The following is a 20,823-nucleotide window of genomic DNA, read 5'->3' on the forward strand; positions in this document are numbered from 1 at the left end:
GCTTTCTTTTTCATAGAACTGAATGACTGTGTCAAAGTCTCCACTTAATATAATAGAAGGAACATCTGTCCATTTATCACTAGGAAGATTCTGTTTTCTTACAATGCACTCTTTATTTAAATATTCAGTCACTTCTCCACTTCTTGTACTGTTTTATGATTTTTTGGAAGTTGATGCTCCAACAGCTCCCATGCAAGCCGATGTGTCGCATATTCCTGGAGTTCCCTGAGCCCCAATAGCACCAGGAGTACCAGGATCCCCTGGAAGACCGGGTTCACCCTGAGCACCGTCACGACCATTTTTACTAATTCCAGGTACACCAGGAAGTCCTAAACAAGAAGGGGAAAAACATTAAATGAAATATTTCCTGCCTTTCATCTAAAAAAAGATATATACATACATATATAATTATATAAACTTATATATACATATGTAAAAGTAGTATAAATATATATTACTTTTAGAGTTCTTAATATACTTGGAGTGTCTGTTTATCAGACTTGTTACAGCCTGTTGAGTGCAAGGTGTTGAATAAATTTGGCCTGAATCTGGAGTACATGTGTTGGATTTTTTCAGGGTATCTTTTGGTTTACTGGAATTACCCGAGTACAGCTGAAGGCAGATGTTTAGCATTGCACTTTTGTCACTGCATGTGTCTGTTTTGACTTTTGCTGACCAGTGTGTTTACCTTAGTGTGTGACTTCATGAATGACAATGGTTAATTTGTAATCAGAATTATTTTGCAGGGTCTCTGAAAAGTTAGCTCAAGGGATGCTCCCGCTGTGTGAGCTCACAGCTTGCTGACTGTGCCAATAGGAGCGCTCGTGTCTATCCCTACTTCCCAGTCCCTAGTAGGAGGCAGCGGCATTTTGCTGCTTCAGTTCATTGCACCTCTCAAAGTCTAATCATAATTAAGACTCTGAATAAGGGAAAGAGAGTAGTGAGTGATGATACAGAACCTCCTTGGTACTACAGATAAGTAACTTCCTGTATACCTGTGTCTAATTTCAAAAATTTTCTTAGGGTGAAATACATTTTGTTTATTGGCAAAAACTAGTTTTGCTTTGGGAAAACTTGAGCTATTTTTTTTTTTTTGACAAGTTATTTCTATAACAAGAAGCTACTGAAACTTTTTTCAATACTGTAAAATAAGATTCTGTTTCCTCAAAGGACAGCTATATGAACAGATGATCTATAAACCTGCATTCTCATCTTAATTGCGATAAAGAAATGGTGCCTGACTGTTCCTTAATTGCATCTACTATTCTTATACTACATCTTACATTTCATGAATAGGACAAATGCTCTCAATATCTAATATATAAAAATAGCATCTTTTTACTCGCTTTGGAAAAGAAGATATTTATGTATTAATGCAATTATTCTATGGAAAAATCTGAGAGAAATGAATATATATATTCTGTTTTTATGAAAGTATATGGATGCAGAGCCTGGTTTTGGTGCTTGTAACTTATTCATTGCGAAGATGTAATCACAATTAGAAAAACTGCTTTAATAGGCAAGCAAAATAAAAAATATACTTTCAAACTTTCTAATAGATATTCATTAATTTGCAGAAATGAATCTTTGAGTCCTCTGATAAAGGATTTATGGGACTATAGCCAAATACAGAGCAGTAACACCACTGTACTCTACAGCTGTAGACTAAGAAGTTATATTTATTTTTGGCAAAATGAAGTAACATCCCTGATTTCTCTGAAGAACTTGTTTAAGCCAGAGACATGAATTCAGTTTTGCAGGACTATTGCTGCTAGTCCTGCATGCTGTTTTCACTGCAGGCAGTCTGTATCAGAGCATTGCAAAGACAAATGTCCCTCTAGACCCAGAGTGCAGGAAACAGGCAGCAGGAATGATTCTAATCTGAAGCCAGAACCTCGCTGGTGTTACACACCTTTAAACCAGATGATAAGTAGTATATCAGCTAAGTGATTATTATGTATGAAGTGCCACTGACAATAATAACCTGCTGATACTGGCAACCACTTGAGAGTAGTTCTGAAAGGTCCTGACCTTCAAATCTATAAAAGCTCCTGACCTTTCACAGCCATTAGTGGAAGGAACCAAGAACAAATGAGGAGTCTGGTTGTCCCAGCTGCCTTTTTTCTAAAACATTCTCCAAAACATTTAGGACTAGATGGGAATGGTGCAGAGAGGGGATGTACTAGTTAAATTCCACTGTTCAAATTGTGTGCACCTGCTGTACCCAGAGGAAAACAACCCTACTGTAACCGTTACATGGACAAAGGGACTACAACATAGTGCCAAAAACATGCAGACCTGTTCTTTTGCCTTTACTTTAGTTATGGTTCATTAAATTATTTGCACAGCCTTACCTTGAAGTCCTTGATCGCCGTCGGGTCCATCGATACCTTGTCCAACGGGTCCTTTATCTCCCTTTTCACCAGTGTCACCTTTAATCACAAACAGACAATTTCAGCAAAGAGTTGTATACAGCAGCCAGATCTGAGGACAGGGAGGGAAAAGATGAAGAGGAACTCAAAATCCTCAGGATACTACTAAGATCTCTGCTCGCATTGCATCCTAAAAGGTGCGAGCAGAACTGCCCTCCAGAACTCAGGCTGCCAAAGGCCTGATTCATTCCTCTCCACTGCTGCAATCAGTACAAGTTTGTCATTTTGTTTCAGTGGGCATCAAAGAGAAAGGGCTTGGTTCAGCCTCACTTACCTCTGGGACCAGGATCCCCGAGCTCTCCTGTTGGCCCCCTGTAGCCAGGAGGCCCACGAGCACCAGGATGCCCAACGCTTCCCATCGCCCCAGGAGGACCGGGGGGCCCAGCCGGGCCAGGCCGACCCGTCATTCCTGGAGACAAGGGCTTCCTCAGGTTAGCAGCTAACTGGGCAATTTGATCTGAAAAAGGAAAAAAAAAAAACAAAACACACCTAAATTAAAAACTGCATGTCCAACATTTTCACCCTTTGCTCAGCTAATTATCATTTACCCTCAAATGTGCTTAATTGAGGGAGCAGTTGAGAACTGGATATCTGGCAACAAAGCAGAGCTGCACGCTTGTGCAGATCTTGCCCCCTGCCACTCCTCCACACTTGGAGCTTCTGGCAGAAAGCAACTAAACACTGCAGAATCTGTCCTGTCAGCTCATCTGTAACATTTTAATATCCACTGAGGGAGATTTTGGTCAGAAATCTCTAGGTGTTTTAAGCCATTAATATTTTCCTGGTTCCTAAACCACTTAAAAAGATAATGAGTGTTCTGGAAAAAAATACTCAAAACAAATTTTCTGAAACAAGCAATGCTGAATGTAACCTCTAAAAGAAATACATTAAATTCAAAGAAAGAAGGCCTCTTCTTGGGAGCTGGCACCTGCCTGGTGCCTGCTCCAGGGAGGCACAGTGGTGCCAGGGAGAGGCAAGCTGGAAGGAGAAGGTAGGAGCTGAAGTGCAGAATGATGCAGGCTGGGGGACACACTTGCCCACATGTACTGCCAGCTCTGTCAAAGATTCTTTCAGCATGCTTTGTGTATTGCCCTGATGAATCATTTAAAAAACACTAATTTCAGAATAATGAGACAACCCAGACAAATGGTGACCTCCTGAATAATTTCTCTACATTAAACATCAGCACATTTTTCCTAATTAAAGTAGAAAAAATAACAGATCTCAGCAGCTGTCTTATGTTTGGGATCTCCTCATCTTCAGCTAAATATGGTAATTGAAGTGAGTTTTCTCCCAGTAATACTCACCATTTATCATCTCCCCGCAGAGTTCTCTTATATGTTGTTCACTGGCCTCTTTGCCCTGCAATTAACAGAAGAATGTTGCCTTATAAAAAGCACATTGTTGATAATTATCACTGCCAGAAGCTTCAGGACATGAAACTCATTTCCAGCAGCTCAATAAGAAGCGTAGGATCCTGCATGAAGATGAGTTTTTGTTCCTCCTCTTCAAAAGATGATGGCTTCAATTTAGGAGCTTTGTCACAACATTAATGGCAGAAATTAATTTTAATGTTTAAGGCCAGATATTTAATCTGAGGCTTACTTGGCCTTTCCTGAGTAATTAAACATGCTCTGGACTGAGACAGAAGCCTAACATTTGAAGTACTGGTTAGGAATTGTATATTTAAACTTCTAATTCACTTTTGCAATGACCACTGTGACTTGCAGCCCCTTCCAATGGACGCAAATAACACAAAACAATACTTACAGGAGGCCCAGGTTTTCCCGTGATGCCAGGAACGCCTTGCTCCCCCTGATGGCCCATGGGCCCTGGGTGTCCTGGAATCCCTGGAACTCCAGCTGTCCCGTTAGGTCCCTGGACACCTTTGGGACCAAGTTCTCCTCTTTTTCCTGGCTGTAATAAAGAAGAAGAATAAAATTAAACAACGCAACATGAGACATGGCCCATTATTTTCTCATGGGGATTAATTAAGCCTTTCTTCAAGTCTCTCTAACTGATCAGGCTGACCATGTGTGTTTAGAAGATAGTTTGTGGAGATACATCACGGAAAGATACAATAACCATGTTTATAAACAAAATGTTACTGGGCGCAAGTCTGCAAGGCATGATACATACCTCTCCTTTTTGGCCGGGGGGACCATAGGGACCCTGTTAGAAAGGAAAGGGAGATATGAAAGAACAATCCTGCAGAAAACATGCACCCAAAGTCAAATCTCCCGCTCTGCAAGATGCAGGAAGCAGCGATGATGATACACACGTGCTGGTCCCTAGCAAAGGGGCCAGGAGGCCTGATCCAGCCCTTACACGACTGGACCCGGCACCCTGACACTAACAGGCTGCCCTGGGTGGCAGCACTGAACGCAGCCTGGCCACTTCTCCAGATGGACAAAACCTCCCAGGGACAGAGCAGTGCCCATGGTGCCCTGTGGCTTTGAGGAGCAAAATGACAAAAAGTGCTGATGTGCCGCAGCTCGGCGAAGGCCACACCATCTGGCTACCCAGCCAGTTCCTCCTGAAGGGACTAGGGGAGCTGACGTGCCCAGAATATTATGGCAGGAAAAATCATAAAATCATAGAATATCCCGAGTTGAAAGGGACCCACAGGGTTGGGTTGCCTTCTTTTTGCAGTCAGTGGTCTGATGATGGTGGTTGGAGCTCTTGGATGGTTAATTCTAACTGATCTTATTGGTTCTTGAGCCACGGTTCTCCAGACCCCTCTATTATTTGAGAATTCAATGCAAGGACACCTACCAGTTCTCCTTTGTCACCTGGGAGGCCGTCTGCTCCAGCAATGCCCTGAAAGGGAGATAAAAGAATTAACGTGGTGACAGCAGCACGTGCAAGTCAGGCGTCAGTGGAGGCAACACAAACCACTGCACTCTCCTTATTACACGGCAATTAGAGCAGATGATGAACATCGTTATGGCGACTATATGGCTTTAGAGAGGAAGTTATTTCAAGACAAACAGAGGTCAGCTTGGTCTTTGCCTTAGCAACACAACAGACCTCACAGGCACTGAAGCTGGTAAACAAAACACGCAACGCTTGTTGGCAAAGCACTTGTTTTCTGCAAAAACAACATCAGGCATTGCTAAAACAACGTCAGACATAAGCTATACATTTGATGAAAACTGTCTCAAAAGCTCATCACTGAGATGGATCCAGCTGTGGAAGCTAAGCAGCACAAAATAAAAGATTAAATTAGTCTATTAGCCTGCCAAGCTCCGAGGCTAGGACAAATCCTCTCCATTAGTCACAGGAACAGCCCTGGTGAAAAGCTGAGCTTCCAAACTTAACTCAGGAGGAACACTAACGTGAGGAGCTTATATACGGCGTGCCTTGTGGTTACAAAATAAACAAGAGTCCAGCATTTTTATTGCTGCATTTTCTTATGTCTCCATCAGAACAGACTATATCTCTCTTGCCAGCATCAAAAAAATAGAACAAAAAGTGTTTTATTGGTGTCTGCTCCTGAATACTTTAGTTTGAGGGAAGGAAAAGCAGGCTGTGGTCTCAAAGGCTGCACCTCAGCTATGGTTTGAATGTCTCTGTTGACTGCAGCATGAAATTCATCACAAAGATCAGCTACACTTACCTGGTTACCTTTGGGACCAGTAACACCGGTAGGGCCCTGAGAATAAGTAAAAGACGACAAATGAGCTCAAAGTGCTTTTCTCCTCACCCTTCACACATTCATTCACACAGCAAGGGGCTGGGAAGGAGCCTGCTAACTGAAGTAGAAGGGATCAAATCTCATTCATACTTCTCAGAAATAAAGGGATCGTGAGCATCCCTGTTAGCCTTGTAGCGCACTCTGCAGTCACCAGTGCGTGCTGTAGGGCAGGTCCTCAGCCTCATCCCACCGCAGCCCAGGCAGGATCCCACTCAGGCCTGGTGCTCCTCTCCTCCCTGAGTCCTCATCCTTCCAGGCCCTTCCTGAAGTGTTTTGGCAATGCACTGCTCCCCCTTGCCTAGCGTGGGTTATCCACACTGACCTTTTTTCATACCATCTTCCTCCGTTTCCTAAATGAAGCTAAAATTAATTCTGTGCTTTACATCATAGTCTTTTACACCCATTTCACAAAACTAATCTTTCTTATCCATCCTGGGGCAGGAATTCCGTTTTTCTTCTGCCCTTCTGTTTTTCATCATTGTCATCTTGCTATCACGACTGAAATAGCAACTTTACAAATCTGCATATTAAAAAGTGAGGTCCCGAATGGTGCTGGTGGGTGACTGATCTCTGCCTTCCACACTGGATGATGTCAGAAGGAAAGTGAATTTACTCATGGTATGAAATAAATGAGAACATTCATTTTATATTGAGAACATTCATATTATGTTTTCTGGGGTTATCCTAACTTGCTGCAGCATGTTTTCCTGGGGAAAACTGTTAAAGAACTGGGGGCTTAAGAAACAATGAAGAATTACATCTTAGAGTAATTACATTTAACTTCAGAGCCAGAAATAAAGCCTAGATTTTTATTTGCTCCTGGCCCCCCTTTTTTTTAGGCATAAAATGTTCTCTCCCTGTGCTCGAAGCAGCTTTCTGGATAACTGGCAGCTCTGTGCAGGGGCCTCTGACCCTCTGAACACACATTTTTCACCACAGCAAAGCTATGAATTTGGGCAGGACCCCACGGCTCCACAATGACCCTCCTGTTTTACACTTCTAGGCTCACAGTCCCTCCGACTAAGGGGCTTTTTTAAACCTGCCCGGAGCCTGCACAGAAGGGTCTTTGTGAAATCCCCGTGGTGCCGCAGCGATCGTTTACACAGAAACTTCACCTTAAAGCTGGAGTCAAGGCTGCTGACGAACACACAGCTACTGTTCTCCTGCAAGCCCTGAACAAATGCCATTCACTCTGCTCTGCTGGCTTCTTTTAAATGAGAATGAATTCATTTAAATAAAAAGTTGGATTTATTCTGAGGTGTGGGGCCCAGGTGTGTTGCTGTTTAGAACAAAATCTCTGAGCAAAACGTAATTTAAAAAAATCCAGAAACCCTAATCAAGCATCTGAAAAACAAAAATGCGTGAATCAGCTCTCATATGTCCATGTGGAGCTAGTCGTTGGTGAAATAAGCACACAGAGCAGAAAAAACAATTGTCTTTTCTGGCTAGGATAGGATTCCAGAGTCTCTTTTAAGCAATCCATCCTGTCTAAAAATAGTGGGAGTTCCTGAGCTTAATTGGAAACAAGGACAGGAATATGAAGTGAGACAAAAGAGGGGATGCATGAATTCTGTTCCCTGCCATCTTGGTCTGCCTTGGGCATTCAGCAGTTAAAGGGTGGGCTGGGATGCCCCCAGTGGACCAGCCTTTTACCAAGTCTACTTGTGCATGATGTAATGACACCAGCTACATCGTGTCTGTTATGCTCTGATTTCACATCACCCACACAGGAATTAGGTACAGATATTATCTTCTCCTTACCCTGTCACCAAACTCTCCCCGAATTCCAGTTGGACCAGGAAGGCCAGGTTCCCCACTGGCACCTTTAGGACCCTGTTAGGAAAACAACAAAAAAGAGAGTTAGAGCTTAAAGTGACGGGAAACCCTGCACATCTTGACATCCCTGAGTTCAGCAGTACCCATAAAAGGTCTGAAAGGGTTGTTTGTCTCAGTTCTTCCCTCTCCTTGATTCCCCAGGACCTAGGGACTGCTTGCATGGTTGGTACAACTTTGACTTCTGCCCCACCATGCGTCGCAACTGGTCGACCACACTGACAAGGTGCTCCAGCCTTCTGCTGGTAACTTCACACCTGTAACCCCTGATTGAGATGATCTCAGATGCAAACACCATTTCTGAGCCTGTTCACAGGGGAATGGAGAGTGGTTGTGAACACTCCTTTGGAGAGGGCACGAGGAAATAGAGCCCCCAGAGCAACAGAGGGGGAAAGGAGTTCACTGAAGAAATACAGGCTGAGGGTGGAGAAGACAGTAAGGTGTCCTCACGTAGATCAAGCTCAAACCCTTCTTATATAAAAATACTAAATATCACTGGTTCCAGCAGGCAGCTTATCTGGTCGTGTTCTTTCTACTGCACGTGTTACAAAGGTGGTAACCTGGTCCTGGCAAGGTGAGACATTTCTTCCCATCAGCTGTTGCCACCAAATAATTGCCTTGCCAAATGTTTGCAGGAAGCAGCAGCCCACCAGAAAGGGATGCACGGCAAATTGCCCTGGTCAGCATACCAACCTGGAAGCCTCGGACACCAGGAGCTCCTATCGGGCCTTGGAGACCAAGTGGGCCCTGCAAAGAGAAGGATAAGCTTTGGTAAGGAGCCATTCAGGGCCAGATGTGTCAATTGTGCAGTTAAATTGGCTCAGTTCTACCAGACAGAAAGCATGCTGTGACGTACTGCAGAACACTCTTCCCAGTGGCGTTGCTGATACAGCCATTACAGTGGTGTTGGTGTGAACTGAAATTTGTATTTTACTAAATAAAAATAATGCTGTTAGTAAAAATATGATTTTGTTACTAAATAAAAATGCTTGTCTATATATATGCTAATGATTAGGAACATACCATACACCTGAATAGTACAGATCAGTGTCAGCAAAAGATGTAGGCACGACAGAGCACAAACAATATACATTAAAGGGGATCTGCTATCCCAATGTTCTGCTTTTGGTCGATCCAGTTCTGTAAGGAACTGCTGTAAAATGGGCTGCATGCACTTAGACATGAAAAATGACAATTGCATCCACTTGCTTGGACCATTTCACAGCCATCTCTGCAGTGTGAAGGGACACAAATCAATTCCAAACTGGCTGCTGCAGATGGAGGATCAGTCAGCACAGCCTGTCCACTGTACCCAAGAACCCAGCCTTCTACTGGATTGCAGCAAAGGTGTGCCCTGTGCAAAATGGCATCGGTATTTTTTCCCTAAGTATTTTTTCTCTGATTGTTAGCCCTACAAATTCACACTGGTATCTGAACACCCAGTGTTTCACATAATTTTTTTTTCTGGTCATCACCAAGAGGAAGAGGAAATCCTCTTGTGATGTGTGACTCGATGTACAACCTAACCCAGTTGCCCTTATCCCTGCCTGGGTCTTGAGACCAACTGTGGTTGTAGCTGTGTACAAAAAGCAGGGTTTGTCCAGAAGGAGCCCATCTGCTGGAACAGCACAGCATCATCTTCAATGAGCCAGACAACTGCTCAGGTATGTCTGTGGCTGCTTCTGTTTTCTGCTTGTAGTTTAAAGACAAACTTTAAGAATTATAGACAGAGCTCTAAGACAGTTACATTAAATTATGTCAGAAATGACTCTCTTGTACTCCTGCTTTAAAGTTGTGGTACCGGATAAAATCTGACAGCCTCTGAATGGGAAGAAACCCTTGATTTGCTCTGACAGATTCAAATTGTTCTGAGCCAGACAGTCTTAACACAACACTGGACAAATCCTGCATCTCTCTTAGAACAGCCTAGGCTTAACGACATTTCGTATAAATTAGAACTCTACCAACACAAATCAGAAATTAGAAAGAAGCATGGCTCAAATGCTATTGCATCCATGTCAGAAGCCTGCACCAATGTAATCAGCTCAATTGCATTTGTTCTTTAGCTATAACAATCCAATACCTTGTGTGGGGCTGGTGATTTTGATGAAAAATTGCCAACATAAAAGCAAACATTATTAATTGAGTTTATTTCTAAGGCTGATTTTTTCCCTCTCCCTGGCCATCTAAAGAGCAACTGCTCACAAACCATAAATCATTATACTGTTCAATTTCTTTCAAGTGGCACATACCAGAAATCACGTTAGACCTGCTGTAGGCTTCTGGATTTCAAAATGAGATTAATGAATGAAAATAAAATAAAAAAAAAAGCCCAACAAAACCACTGGAAGGTCAGGTCCAACCACAATGGCAGCACTAGCTGGGGAATGAGAAAATAAATGGTACCCTCGAATCTTCAGTATTATGAACAAAATCAAGTTTTTATCATCCTTATATCACTTTTTTATGATCCTTGCTGTTCAGATGGGACACAACAGGCAGCCATGCAGTTATTTTCAGGTTTACATTGCAACTCCCGTGGCTTTTTATTTCTTTAGCTCTGGGTTGATGCAAGAAACGCAATGAATGTGGGAACAAAATGCTCCATTGAGGACCACACTGGTTTCTAGCCCAGAAGTTTCACAAAGCTGTCAGTTCAGAGAGTAAACACAAAAATTGCTAGAGCTGTACATGGGTTGGTTTCCTAGTGGCTCACACCTACAGGCTCTCAGCAAGATAAAGCTGCTGCAGTATTGGGGGTGGGTGATGAAATGTGTGAGCAGATTCCCACCTGAAAACTGTTTTGGCTTTGCACCGTATGTTTGAGAGCTTCAGGGTGTTTTCAAGCAGTTGTGAAAAGCTTTGCAGCTATGTGCCTTTCTGGCAAGAGATTCCCAGCAGGTCTACCAACTTTTTAACATGTTTTAAGCTCCTGTCATTCAGGGTGGCAATTTGCAGGCTTTCCAGTGCTTGCATGGGTTTTGGTTTTGCCATACACCTCTACTGCTCCAAGGAAAGTGATACGGGAATGGGACAGATTTCATATGTTGGTGGCTACGTACATTGAAATAGCTTAACAGTTTTGCTTCATTAGCAACTGGCATTCAGCTCAGGCTGAACTTCATTATCACTGTTTAATCAGGGATCTGCTCACTGCTCAGTGTCTCCTCACTAACTGCTTGGGCAGCTTCAGCTTTCTTTGCCAAAGGAAATTGAAGGAATCGCTTTGCATTTGCACAGGGCTGTCAGCAAGAGCAGAATCTGACCCTTTTACAGGATCATAATTCCTCTGCTGCTGAAAGTCCCCAGGGACAATACAATTAAAGAATGTGGCTCCTTTAGTATCTGTTTGGTTTACAAGCAGCGTTGTACTTACAGTTGCTCCTCTGGGTCCCGGCAGACCTCTCTCACCAGGAATACCGACATCACCCTGTCAACCAACACCAAAGTCAGACGTGTCATTTGGGAGCAGCAAATCCACCTTCCCCATCCCATTGAAGAGCCTCAACGTGAAATCTTGGATCCCAATTATTTCAATCCAGTAGGTTACACCACCTGCCTTGGTGGGCTTTGACCTCAGTGTAGTATCTGTGCATGGAGGTGACCACGCGTGCTGGGTAGCTCCTTGCAAGCATAAAACTGCCTGCGAGTGCCCATCACCATGGACCTGCATGGGTTATAAGCAGCACAGCACCTTTCTTGTCACTAAAAGCTTTCTTTCTGCAGAGCAGCAGTGTGTCAGCTCCAGCTTCACAGTTTGCTTTAGAACACTCAGCCGAGCTCATGATAAATGTAAGCGATGGGGATACGTACAGGGATGCCTGGCTCTCCAGAGGGACCTGCCTCTCCCATCTCTCCAGGACTGCCCTGCAGAGGAGAAAGCAATCACTCTGTTAGGGAACAGCTTCAGAGATTCATTTCTGTTCTACCTACAGCAACAAGCTGGAAAACAGAGAAGTTAAAATGTGAGTCAGGAAACAAGAAAAGCTTTAAGCTTTTACAGTTTCAGGACAAGAAGAGAAAATTAAACAATGAGCATTTAAAGAACAGGTGACCAGTATGTCCTGTCCTGGGACCAGCGGCCAGGGAGGGCTGTGAGCTCCAGGACAGTGCAACCATACCCCATCTCAGGCTGATGTGGTCCAGTGAGACAGGGATGCTCTTTTGGAGCCACGTTTAGGGTGCCCATTTAAGTCATTGCTGTGTCACCTTTACGCAAGGTTCCTGGTATTCCTGTGGGCTCCGATCCCCCTTGCTGTGACAGGCTAATGGCTTCCCCACCAGAACCCATCATTAGAGACATTCACTTACTGGTTCACCCTTTGAGCCTTTAATACCTGCTCTTCCAGGCAGTCCCTGAAAGAAAAAAATGAAAGAAAAAATAAAAAAGTAGTGTCAGAAGAAGTAAAGTTATTAAATTTGTTATTCTGGTCTGACTTGACACACAAGAAGCAATGTTTGCTTGAAGCAATGGAGGATTTACATTTCTGCAGCTTTCACCATGAAAATGATGCCTTCAATTTTCGTCTTGTTCACTGTCCTAGCTGCTCTACATACACTGCTCCTTGACAATCAGAGCAAAGAGGAAGAATATACAAATAAAACAACAGCAATAACATTCTCCACAGTGGAAACCTCCCTCGAGGGGTGTTCAAAATATTCTGTAAGACAGGAAGAAAGGAATACTTTACCTCTGTTTAAATAGTTGAAAGATAAGAGACATTAAATATTTTGCCAATAAGCACTAGTAAGTCAGGGGCAGAGCTCAGCATACTCTTGAATCATGGTCACTTGTGCCCCAAATTTTATCTCCCTGCATAAGGGATGCACATCACTGGGACGGGAAAGAGAAAATCCCATTCAGACTTAGATTTTAAATTGGCCCAGAGTGGCCAGAAGCCAGGGTATTACTATTTGATGCTACTCCAGATTTTTCCATCCTGTCTTGTACACTGCTCCCCATCCGTATGGTGGGGAATGCACATTTCCTCTTGGTTTAAAAGGGGCCCTTTGAAAAGATGACCATCGAGGTGCCATACTCACAGGAAGTCCGTTTGGCCCCTTCTCTCCAGGAGCACCCATGCGAGCTGCATCACCCTGTGGATATCGAGAAGTTAGCAGGGACCCTCTGCTACTGGAAAGTGGTCTGACACAGGCAGGGAACAGATTCCTATAGAGACATTTGTAATCTTCTCCCTCCCTGTATGTGCAGGACCTGTTGTGCCTACAGGAGGTGGACACCCACTGGACACAAAGGCTGTTGGGTGCTCAGAGCTCCCAGGTGTTTCCCAAGTCCCCTCGCAGCTCCCAGCCTCAATAATCCCAGAACTTTCATTCCTCTGCAGCACATGGTGCACGTTCCTGTGGGATCGCTGTTCAAAACCCAGGCAACTAGTACCTGACAGCACTTTGTCTACAGGCAATTAAAATAAACAGATGCCTCTGCAGACAGCTCTGAAAGGCATCTCTGAAGGCCCAAAGTCAGCCAATGGGAACCATGAAGTATAGGGGCAAAACTGAGTTTAGATCATATGTTTGTGGCCCATATGTGCATCTTCTTTCTTTAGGGAATTTCCTTGGGATTAATTAGTATAAGCAACTTCACTCTTCTTCACTAGTTACACTGTTGGAAAACTCTCTAGAAGCAAAAGCTTTCCAGCAGTGCTTTTTCTTGACAAGCATCAGAAGCTTTGCAACTCACATGGGACATTAACAGAAACCTTTCCTGCACAGTGTGTAAGTAGGATTTTACAAACCTTCTCACCATCGAGTCCAGGAGCTCCATCCCGTCCATCCTTGCCTGGTATGCCCTGCAACCATACACAATGCAGGTTAAGGTTACAAGGCAGATACTGGTTTGCAAAACACATTCACAAAAAAAGAAGCTTTTGGCACTGGGTCCATCTCCAATTGTACTGGGAAATGGGGAAATTTTTCATTAAGAGCAGTGCACCTAGAGCTCATTCCAATCAGGATTATTCTGAAGGTTACATAGACCCACGGAGCAGAACCTTGATAACAAAGACTTTATGATGCAAGATTTCTCCTATCATGTTTTATCTTGTCATCTGCAAGCAAGAGAGTGAGATTTACATCCTGCTTAATTGACTTACAGGTTCTCCTATGAGTCCACGTGCCCCTGGGTTTCCTTTTGGTCCAGGTCTACCCTAGAAATCAACAATAAAGCTTGTGTTATCCAGGACACAACCCTTACGAACAATCAGTAGACAAAAATAATACTCAAACTCCTCAGGGACATTTCATTCACTTTGCACAGTCCCCTGTCCTGTTCATATAAGTACAGTGGTTCCTTCAGCACGCACCAGAAAACTGAGCCCTGGTGGGGCTGCGGCACCTGGGAAAATTCTTGATTGTTTCTAGTGATGGGGATGAAAGATCTGATCTCTGTGCTCAGGGCTGTAAGAAGCACTTAGGCATCTTACTGCTTAGACATCTTTAGTAAGACTTAAATATCTCATTTCTGCGAGGAATACTTTCATCTCTTTTACCCAGGCTGTTCTTGAGAGGAAATATCTAAGATTAAATATCAGCCAACTAAAAGAATGAATTAAAGGATCTTCTATTTTGAAGAAAAATAACAATTCATTTTACAAATGTAATACATGTAGGAATATCATTACCACTATTTAATTTTTCCTGTTTAAAGTGCCCCCAGTACTTTAGAAGGATACATAAGAAAAATTAGTCCCTGTTTACAGAGAGATAAAATATCAGAAAACACAAAACACTGAGCACAAAACAATCTCCTAGCTACGACTCCAGTTAGCCCCTGCCAACATCATCTCCCTGCACCAACTTCTCAGCCAATAACAAGTTTTCAAATTTTATCATGCTTTAAGAACAGACACTGCAAAGTGCTAAAAAAAAACCAACAAAATAAGGGGGACAAGTCATAAGGAAGTGCCAGACAGACTGCTTTGAATGCCACATCCAACACTGCAGCAGACGGATGTTTTACTGCACTTACAGTGTCACCTTTGGGTCCTCTGAATCCTTGAGGTCCTTTGTTTCCTTGGTCTCCCTAGGACAAAAGGGGAAAAGCCATCAAGCATCTTCATCACAGCGACAAAGACAAATGTTTCAAGAGTGTACATGATGAAGTTTTTTGTGCTGTTTGCTGGCATAAGCAGAAGAGTGATCGAACACATTCCCCTAGGAGCTCGGCTACACTTTCTCAGTTACACTCTGTAATTCCTGACACTCGGATGAATTGCAGCAACGGCCTTGCAAGCAATCCCACAGGGCAGAGACCATCTTCCCCTTCAATTACTGAAGCATTTTCTTTTACCAGAAACAGGGCAGGAGAAAAACTTTCACGTTTGCTGTCTAGATTCTGCCTGTTGTAATTAAATGTTCAATGGACAGTAAGCTCCTCATTTTCTTTCAGTTCAGATGAATTTCCTCCATAATTGCCAAGACTAGGGAACGGTCCCCAGGGGGTGGTACTGCTTTTGGGTCAATACAGATTGCAGCGTTGGCTGCTATAAATAGGTGAAGGTGACTGGTGTGAAGTGGATGTCACATTATCCGTGCTGAAGAAAAACTAGGTGACAGGCCAGTGGTAAATGTTCTTAGGCCATAATTCTGGAGCTGCAGCCAGTATTTGGGCACTCTAAGGAGGGTACCGGGGTCTAACCATAGGTAAGTCTACAGATTGTGTTCTCTTGTGCTTCCTCCCAGAGCTTTGCAAAAGGATGAGGACTGCATCTTTAATACACGACTGACTAATTCTGGCTGTGGCAAAAGTTCTTGTGAGCTGTGGGTACCTAAGCATGGACCAGGCCCAAAGGGGGTAAACTCAGGATAATTCTTACTGATTCTTCCTCACTACTCTTCTGCAGCTGCTGATGCTCAGGGAAGAAAAGAGAGCAATGGAAATGTGGTGAACTTATTCTAGCAGAATTAGCATGGGGAAAGTGGAAAGACATCATGAAATCTGGGTCAGGTGAAATATCATTGCTTTAACTGGGGGGGGGGGGAAATGTGACAGCAATAATCTGATGGAACTGGTATATATTCTTCCTGTTCATTGGCAGTGAAGGGTTTAGTGCAGGAAGGATCAACTTTAGGCTTTGGTTGTGGAAGGTGGGGCCGCAAAGCAGATACATACAGCTTTCCCTGGAGGTCCTGGGATTCCAGGTGGCCCTCTGAATCCAATGTCACCCTGCGAAGAATAATACATCACTGTAAGGCTGGTGTTGGCAGAGGGTAAAGTAACAGTATCCCTACCTTATACCGCAGTCTAAGAAAGCACACAAAACCCTGGAAAGATGGCCCATATTTCTTGATAGTTTGTAATACAGTCCTGCAAAAAGATCCCCCTCCGAACAAGCAGGTTTTTACTCTGGATCTCCCCACCATTATGTCTGCAATACACTGATATCATTCACAGGCTTGATATCTTGCTAACACACTTGTTCCTAAATAAATGCACGACTTTATCAAACTCAAAACCATTCAGTCTCTAGGCCAATGGTCAAGGGAACCTGGCAAATGTCCAGAACCATAATGAGACAGAGATTGACCCTGTTCTCACTGATGAGGCTTTCCATGTCCTGAAAATCTTTGTACATCAGTTCTTTGGCTTTTGGTTGTAAAGAGACAAAACAAAAAGTGAAATATTCATGATATATTTCTCTTTTTTTTTTTTTTTTCAAGATTCTTTAGCACTGTCAGTCCTGCAAGGACAGAATGTTGTCCTTATCTGAATGTTTAAATCAACACTGGGCTTGACCCTGTCAATTCCTCAGGTCTGTAGACTCATCCTGCCTTTGGATGGTTGTTTTGTTTAGTGGGTGTGCAGGAAAGAGACTGAACTTTGCATCTCTACAAGTTCCCCAATGCTCTTCATTCAGGACAAATGGACACCTGCCATCTGGACAGGACAAATTGGTGGTGGAGGGAGAGAAATAAGAAGAAAGTTTTTCTTACCCTGTCACCAGCTGGACCCATTGGGCCAGGGAGGCCTCTTAGTCCTCTTGGGCCCTAATTAAGAAAACAAATCAGTTAAAACATAATCACTGTTATAACACAAAATGGTGGAACAGAATGATACAGCTACTCATCAACACACAAAACCTTAAGACACATGGAGGTGTAGCAGAAAGTTCAGCTTTCCCCCCTCACTGATGATCTTGGAGCAAGTGACACTGGTGAGATACTCCACGTGGACATGCTTTCAGCATTCCTCTTCTCTCAAGCCCACTTGCCAGGCTGTCAAGCCAACCCAGAGCTCAGCCTCAGACCCAACCAGAAGTGTCCAGGGCTCTACCAGAGTACCAAGACAGTGGCTATTGTTCAGATGTTTCATCCAAGGTGAGGTGCCAAAAGCAAGACCTGAATTAAAGCTCAGCGAATCTACTATGATTTTACTCTTTTATCAGCAACAAATTTCACATATGTTTTAATGGAGAGGCAAGAGTTGTTTGTGCAATGCAAAATGATCGATGGCAGCATTCAATTTCATAGCAAAAAGGTCATGGGAACCAGTCTTAAAATAGGTGTTACCTGCAGGCCAACACTGCCAGGAATGCCTGGAGGACCTGGAGGGCCAGGGTTACCCTGTGAGAGAAAAATTAATTAGACAAGAAGAGAAACAGCATCAGCCTGCCAACCTGAAGCCAGGTTCCTTCTCATCTTATTCCTTCTTGAGCTCCCTCCCATCCAGATTTCTGCTTCAGTTTTTTCTTCTACATGATATGCAATTTCTTTTACGTGCAAGAACACTGGATCAGTCAGGAATTTACCTGAGTGATTAACGCAGGGTTTTTTTCCTGAGCTGACACCACTGCATATGAAACAATAGGAGTTAACTTGTTGAACTGATCTTAACATTATTATTAATGGGAATGTTCTTGAAGCATTAGCACACAGACATACATGCAGAGCAATGGAAGCAAGTACATTTTAGTCACAGCTTCCCTTCCCAGTTCAGCCAAGTGCCTTACATCTCCCTGTCTTCTGAAGAAACCATTTAGTACGGTGCTTTTAAAGAGAAAAGTCCCCCCACCCCTTAGATTGAAGTTTACCTTCTCTCCTTCTTTTCCTATCTCACCAGGTTCTCCTTTGTGACCAGTGTGTCCCTAGAAATAAGAGCTCAGATTATCCACGTGCCAGTACAGACTTGTCTCAAAATTTAGATTTTGTTAGATAACTGCAAGACCTAAACCCACATGACATAAAGGACTAGGAAAATAATCTATATACGTGCTGTAAATATGTGAATCAAGGTCAATTCTAGTCACGCACCATTCCTGTTCATCCCTTTAAATATAAGTGGGTCCGAATTTATCTTGTTTCAGAAAATACCCAGATTTGGTTTTCAAGAATGCAATGCCTTGAGAATAGGGTCAGGTCTCTGGATGCAATCCTCAATTACAGGTCAGCCTCCAGAACCCAGTTTCTATCACTTTTGAAAATGGGGCTGCGACATTTCTGAAAATCGTGTTCTGCATCTTTAGCCTCTCTTTTTGTTAAAGGCATCTTTAATGTTGGCATCATCAGGCTTGCAATGAAATCTACGTCCCACTGAAATCTTTTATATAAGCCCAGATTCAATTTGCTTCTTGGCTCCCTTCCTATTATTGTTGGGAGAGACCCAGACTAATTTCAGCCACAGTAGATGTTATTCCTCACTGTGCAGGAGGTCCTGTGCATCATTTGCATCATAATTGGAGAGTTTCACATATTTTTTTCCATTTCATAAGCTATGAATTTTGAATAGTTATACTCTAAACGTTGTGTGCTTGTAATGAAATCAATGACTCAACGAAGAGGCCAAACAGACATTCAAAAGCTCAGTTCACGGGGAATTGAGACTAAGTCCCAGGTGTTCCAACTTCTGCTAAAACCCGATAAAAAACCCTAGTAACTACTACTTCAGCTGGAGTGTATCTGCTGTACGGAATTCATAGGAATCATGACACAGGGTGCAGAAAAGAGAGGTTTAAGTGCTGAGTGAGGTTTCCTGAGGGCTAGAATTTATGTACTGGAATCAAACAACAGAAAGCTGACTGGTGCTACACTGGGTATAAAATGACAACTAGGTTTTACTTAATCATATAAGTTATATCTTGCTACAGTAAATTTAATTTTTAGGAATGAATGTCAGTAGTCCAAATCAGTAGTCATAACCCATGTCTAACAAAGGCTTGTGGTCCTGCAGTGGATGGAGCCACAAAACAACTCATCCTGTAAGCACACGCAGGTACTTTGAGGATATAAAACCTCTTGCTGAAGGAAGAGCACTCACAAACTTGTTGGGCCTTAGCACTTTGCAGGATTTATTTTGGTGGCAGAGCATCTATTGTTATGAGTGAGGGAACAGCATGAAAAAAGGACAGGATCAGGCGCCCTCATCCTCTTGCTACACACCCGGTTGCTTTAGGGGTTTTCTGCTTTGACACCATAAAACCAAGCAAATGCATGGCTGGTTTGGAGAGGTGTGGAGTCTACAGGAGACATGTACAGCATGTAAAATAATTTTATCCCAGGAGATATATTTGATAATATAATTTTATCCCATTTATTTTGGGAGGTAGACCCTTGTATCTGCAGATGGCATTTTTCTTACCTTGAACCCTGGCATTCCCGGAGGACCTGGAGGACCCGGTGGGCACAGGGCTGGGCACTGCAAGAAACAGAAACAATCTGGTTTGTCAAATACACACAGTGCATCCATGGAAGCTGGTTTTGTTGCTAAGAAGGGAAAAGGCCATGTCTGGAAACAAACATTAGTGGGTTTTGGCTCTAAATCCACTAATTCATTCATAGGATAACATATTCACTGGCATTTCCCTATGGTAAGGGGATCCTAAACAGGTCCTCAGGCCCCTCATAACCCAAAAAATCATGATTTATGCTTGGTCAGCTTCACTTTGAGCATGCTTGCATGGACAGTGAGAAATTCTGAAGGCTGACAGTTGTCCACAGGCCAAGAATTCCCCAGTAAAGCTGGATGGGTACCTTGCAAATCATCAGGAACACATTTAATTCTGTGCACACATTGACCCCTATTGATTTCCACGAGGTCACTCACCTAACCAAAACAAGGGCAAGTATTAGAGCCTATCAGAAGGGGACCTATAGAAAATTAACCCAAGTACCAAGATACTGGTGTCTGCAAATGTCTAGGGCTGGTTGAGCGCCTGGTGGGAACTCTAATTTAACTAGAAACAAATCAGAGCATGCAAGGAAATTTAATGGGGGTTCCAAAGGCTGAATAAATAGGGAACAAGATTTTCTTCTGCAGCTTTTCTTTCACTTGTTTATTTTTTTCTTTTAATAAAACTTCAGGCTACATGTCTGTAGCAAGAATTTAATTTTCTAGTATATTCCACAGGGTAACATAAATTAAAATTGCAGAAGTGGTATCCTTTTCTATTAACTTTCATGTGACTTGCCATAAGGTAGCCTAAACCAACTCTGAGTTTTTTTGGGGCACGCCAATTAGAAAACCAAAGATGCTGTCACAACAACAGCTGCGAAATCTGGAAATGTCATTTCCATCGTTCATGGACTTAACGCTCCCTTCTCTCCCTTGGAAGAAAGGAATCAAGACATTCTCATAAGGAAGGAAGTCTAAACAAAGCATATGCCCACAGGAACCCAGTGCCACCATCCATGGAAATAAACAGTGCCACACGCATGACCTTTTCTCTTGCAAAGCAGGATTGGAAACAGATGCGTGAAAAGCTGTTGTCACTTGCCAACTGCTAAAGTTGTTTTGTAGATGCAGAATGTACGCAAAACCTGCACTTTAGGAAGCAAACCGGAAAGCAAAGATCAAGCAAAAATTCAACACTAGCATGGCTACCTTCTTGAAAGGACATTTCAGTCTTG

At 43.1% G+C, this 20,823-nt stretch overlaps 1 protein-coding gene across 1 annotated transcript in view; it reads right to left on the bottom strand.

Annotated features, from left to right (window-relative positions):
• Positions 1-91: 91 nt before the first annotated feature.
• The window catches only part of COL9A3 (collagen type IX alpha 3 chain), a 36,239-nt gene continuing 15,507 nt past the window's right edge, over positions 92-20,823 (bottom strand). Inside the window, exons 11-32 of the mRNA XM_084538558.1 lie at positions 19,556-19,612; positions 18,012-18,065; positions 17,491-17,544; positions 16,915-16,968; positions 16,094-16,147; positions 14,951-15,004; positions 14,076-14,129; positions 13,719-13,772; positions 13,006-13,059; positions 12,274-12,318; positions 11,776-11,829; positions 11,339-11,392; positions 8,656-8,709; positions 7,891-7,962; positions 6,052-6,087; positions 5,208-5,252; positions 4,572-4,604; positions 4,203-4,349; positions 3,740-3,794; positions 2,707-2,889; positions 2,355-2,432; positions 92-329 (exon numbers count right to left, since the gene is read on the bottom strand). Of these exons, the coding sequence (XP_084394684.1) occupies positions 154-329; positions 2,355-2,432; positions 2,707-2,889; positions 3,740-3,794; positions 4,203-4,349; positions 4,572-4,604; positions 5,208-5,252; positions 6,052-6,087; positions 7,891-7,962; positions 8,656-8,709; positions 11,339-11,392; positions 11,776-11,829; positions 12,274-12,318; positions 13,006-13,059; positions 13,719-13,772; positions 14,076-14,129; positions 14,951-15,004; positions 16,094-16,147; positions 16,915-16,968; positions 17,491-17,544; positions 18,012-18,065; positions 19,556-19,612 (1,521 nt within the window). The 3' untranslated portion in view covers positions 92-153. The remainder of the gene's footprint in view (positions 330-2,354; positions 2,433-2,706; positions 2,890-3,739; positions 3,795-4,202; positions 4,350-4,571; positions 4,605-5,207; positions 5,253-6,051; positions 6,088-7,890; positions 7,963-8,655; positions 8,710-11,338; positions 11,393-11,775; positions 11,830-12,273; positions 12,319-13,005; positions 13,060-13,718; positions 13,773-14,075; positions 14,130-14,950; positions 15,005-16,093; positions 16,148-16,914; positions 16,969-17,490; positions 17,545-18,011; positions 18,066-19,555; positions 19,613-20,823) is intronic.

The sequence above is a fragment of the Aythya ferina genome, assembly GCF_964211825.1.
Source record: "Aythya ferina genome assembly, chromosome: 16".
In the NCBI taxonomy this organism is placed as follows: domain Eukaryota; kingdom Metazoa; phylum Chordata; class Aves; order Anseriformes; family Anatidae; genus Aythya; species Aythya ferina.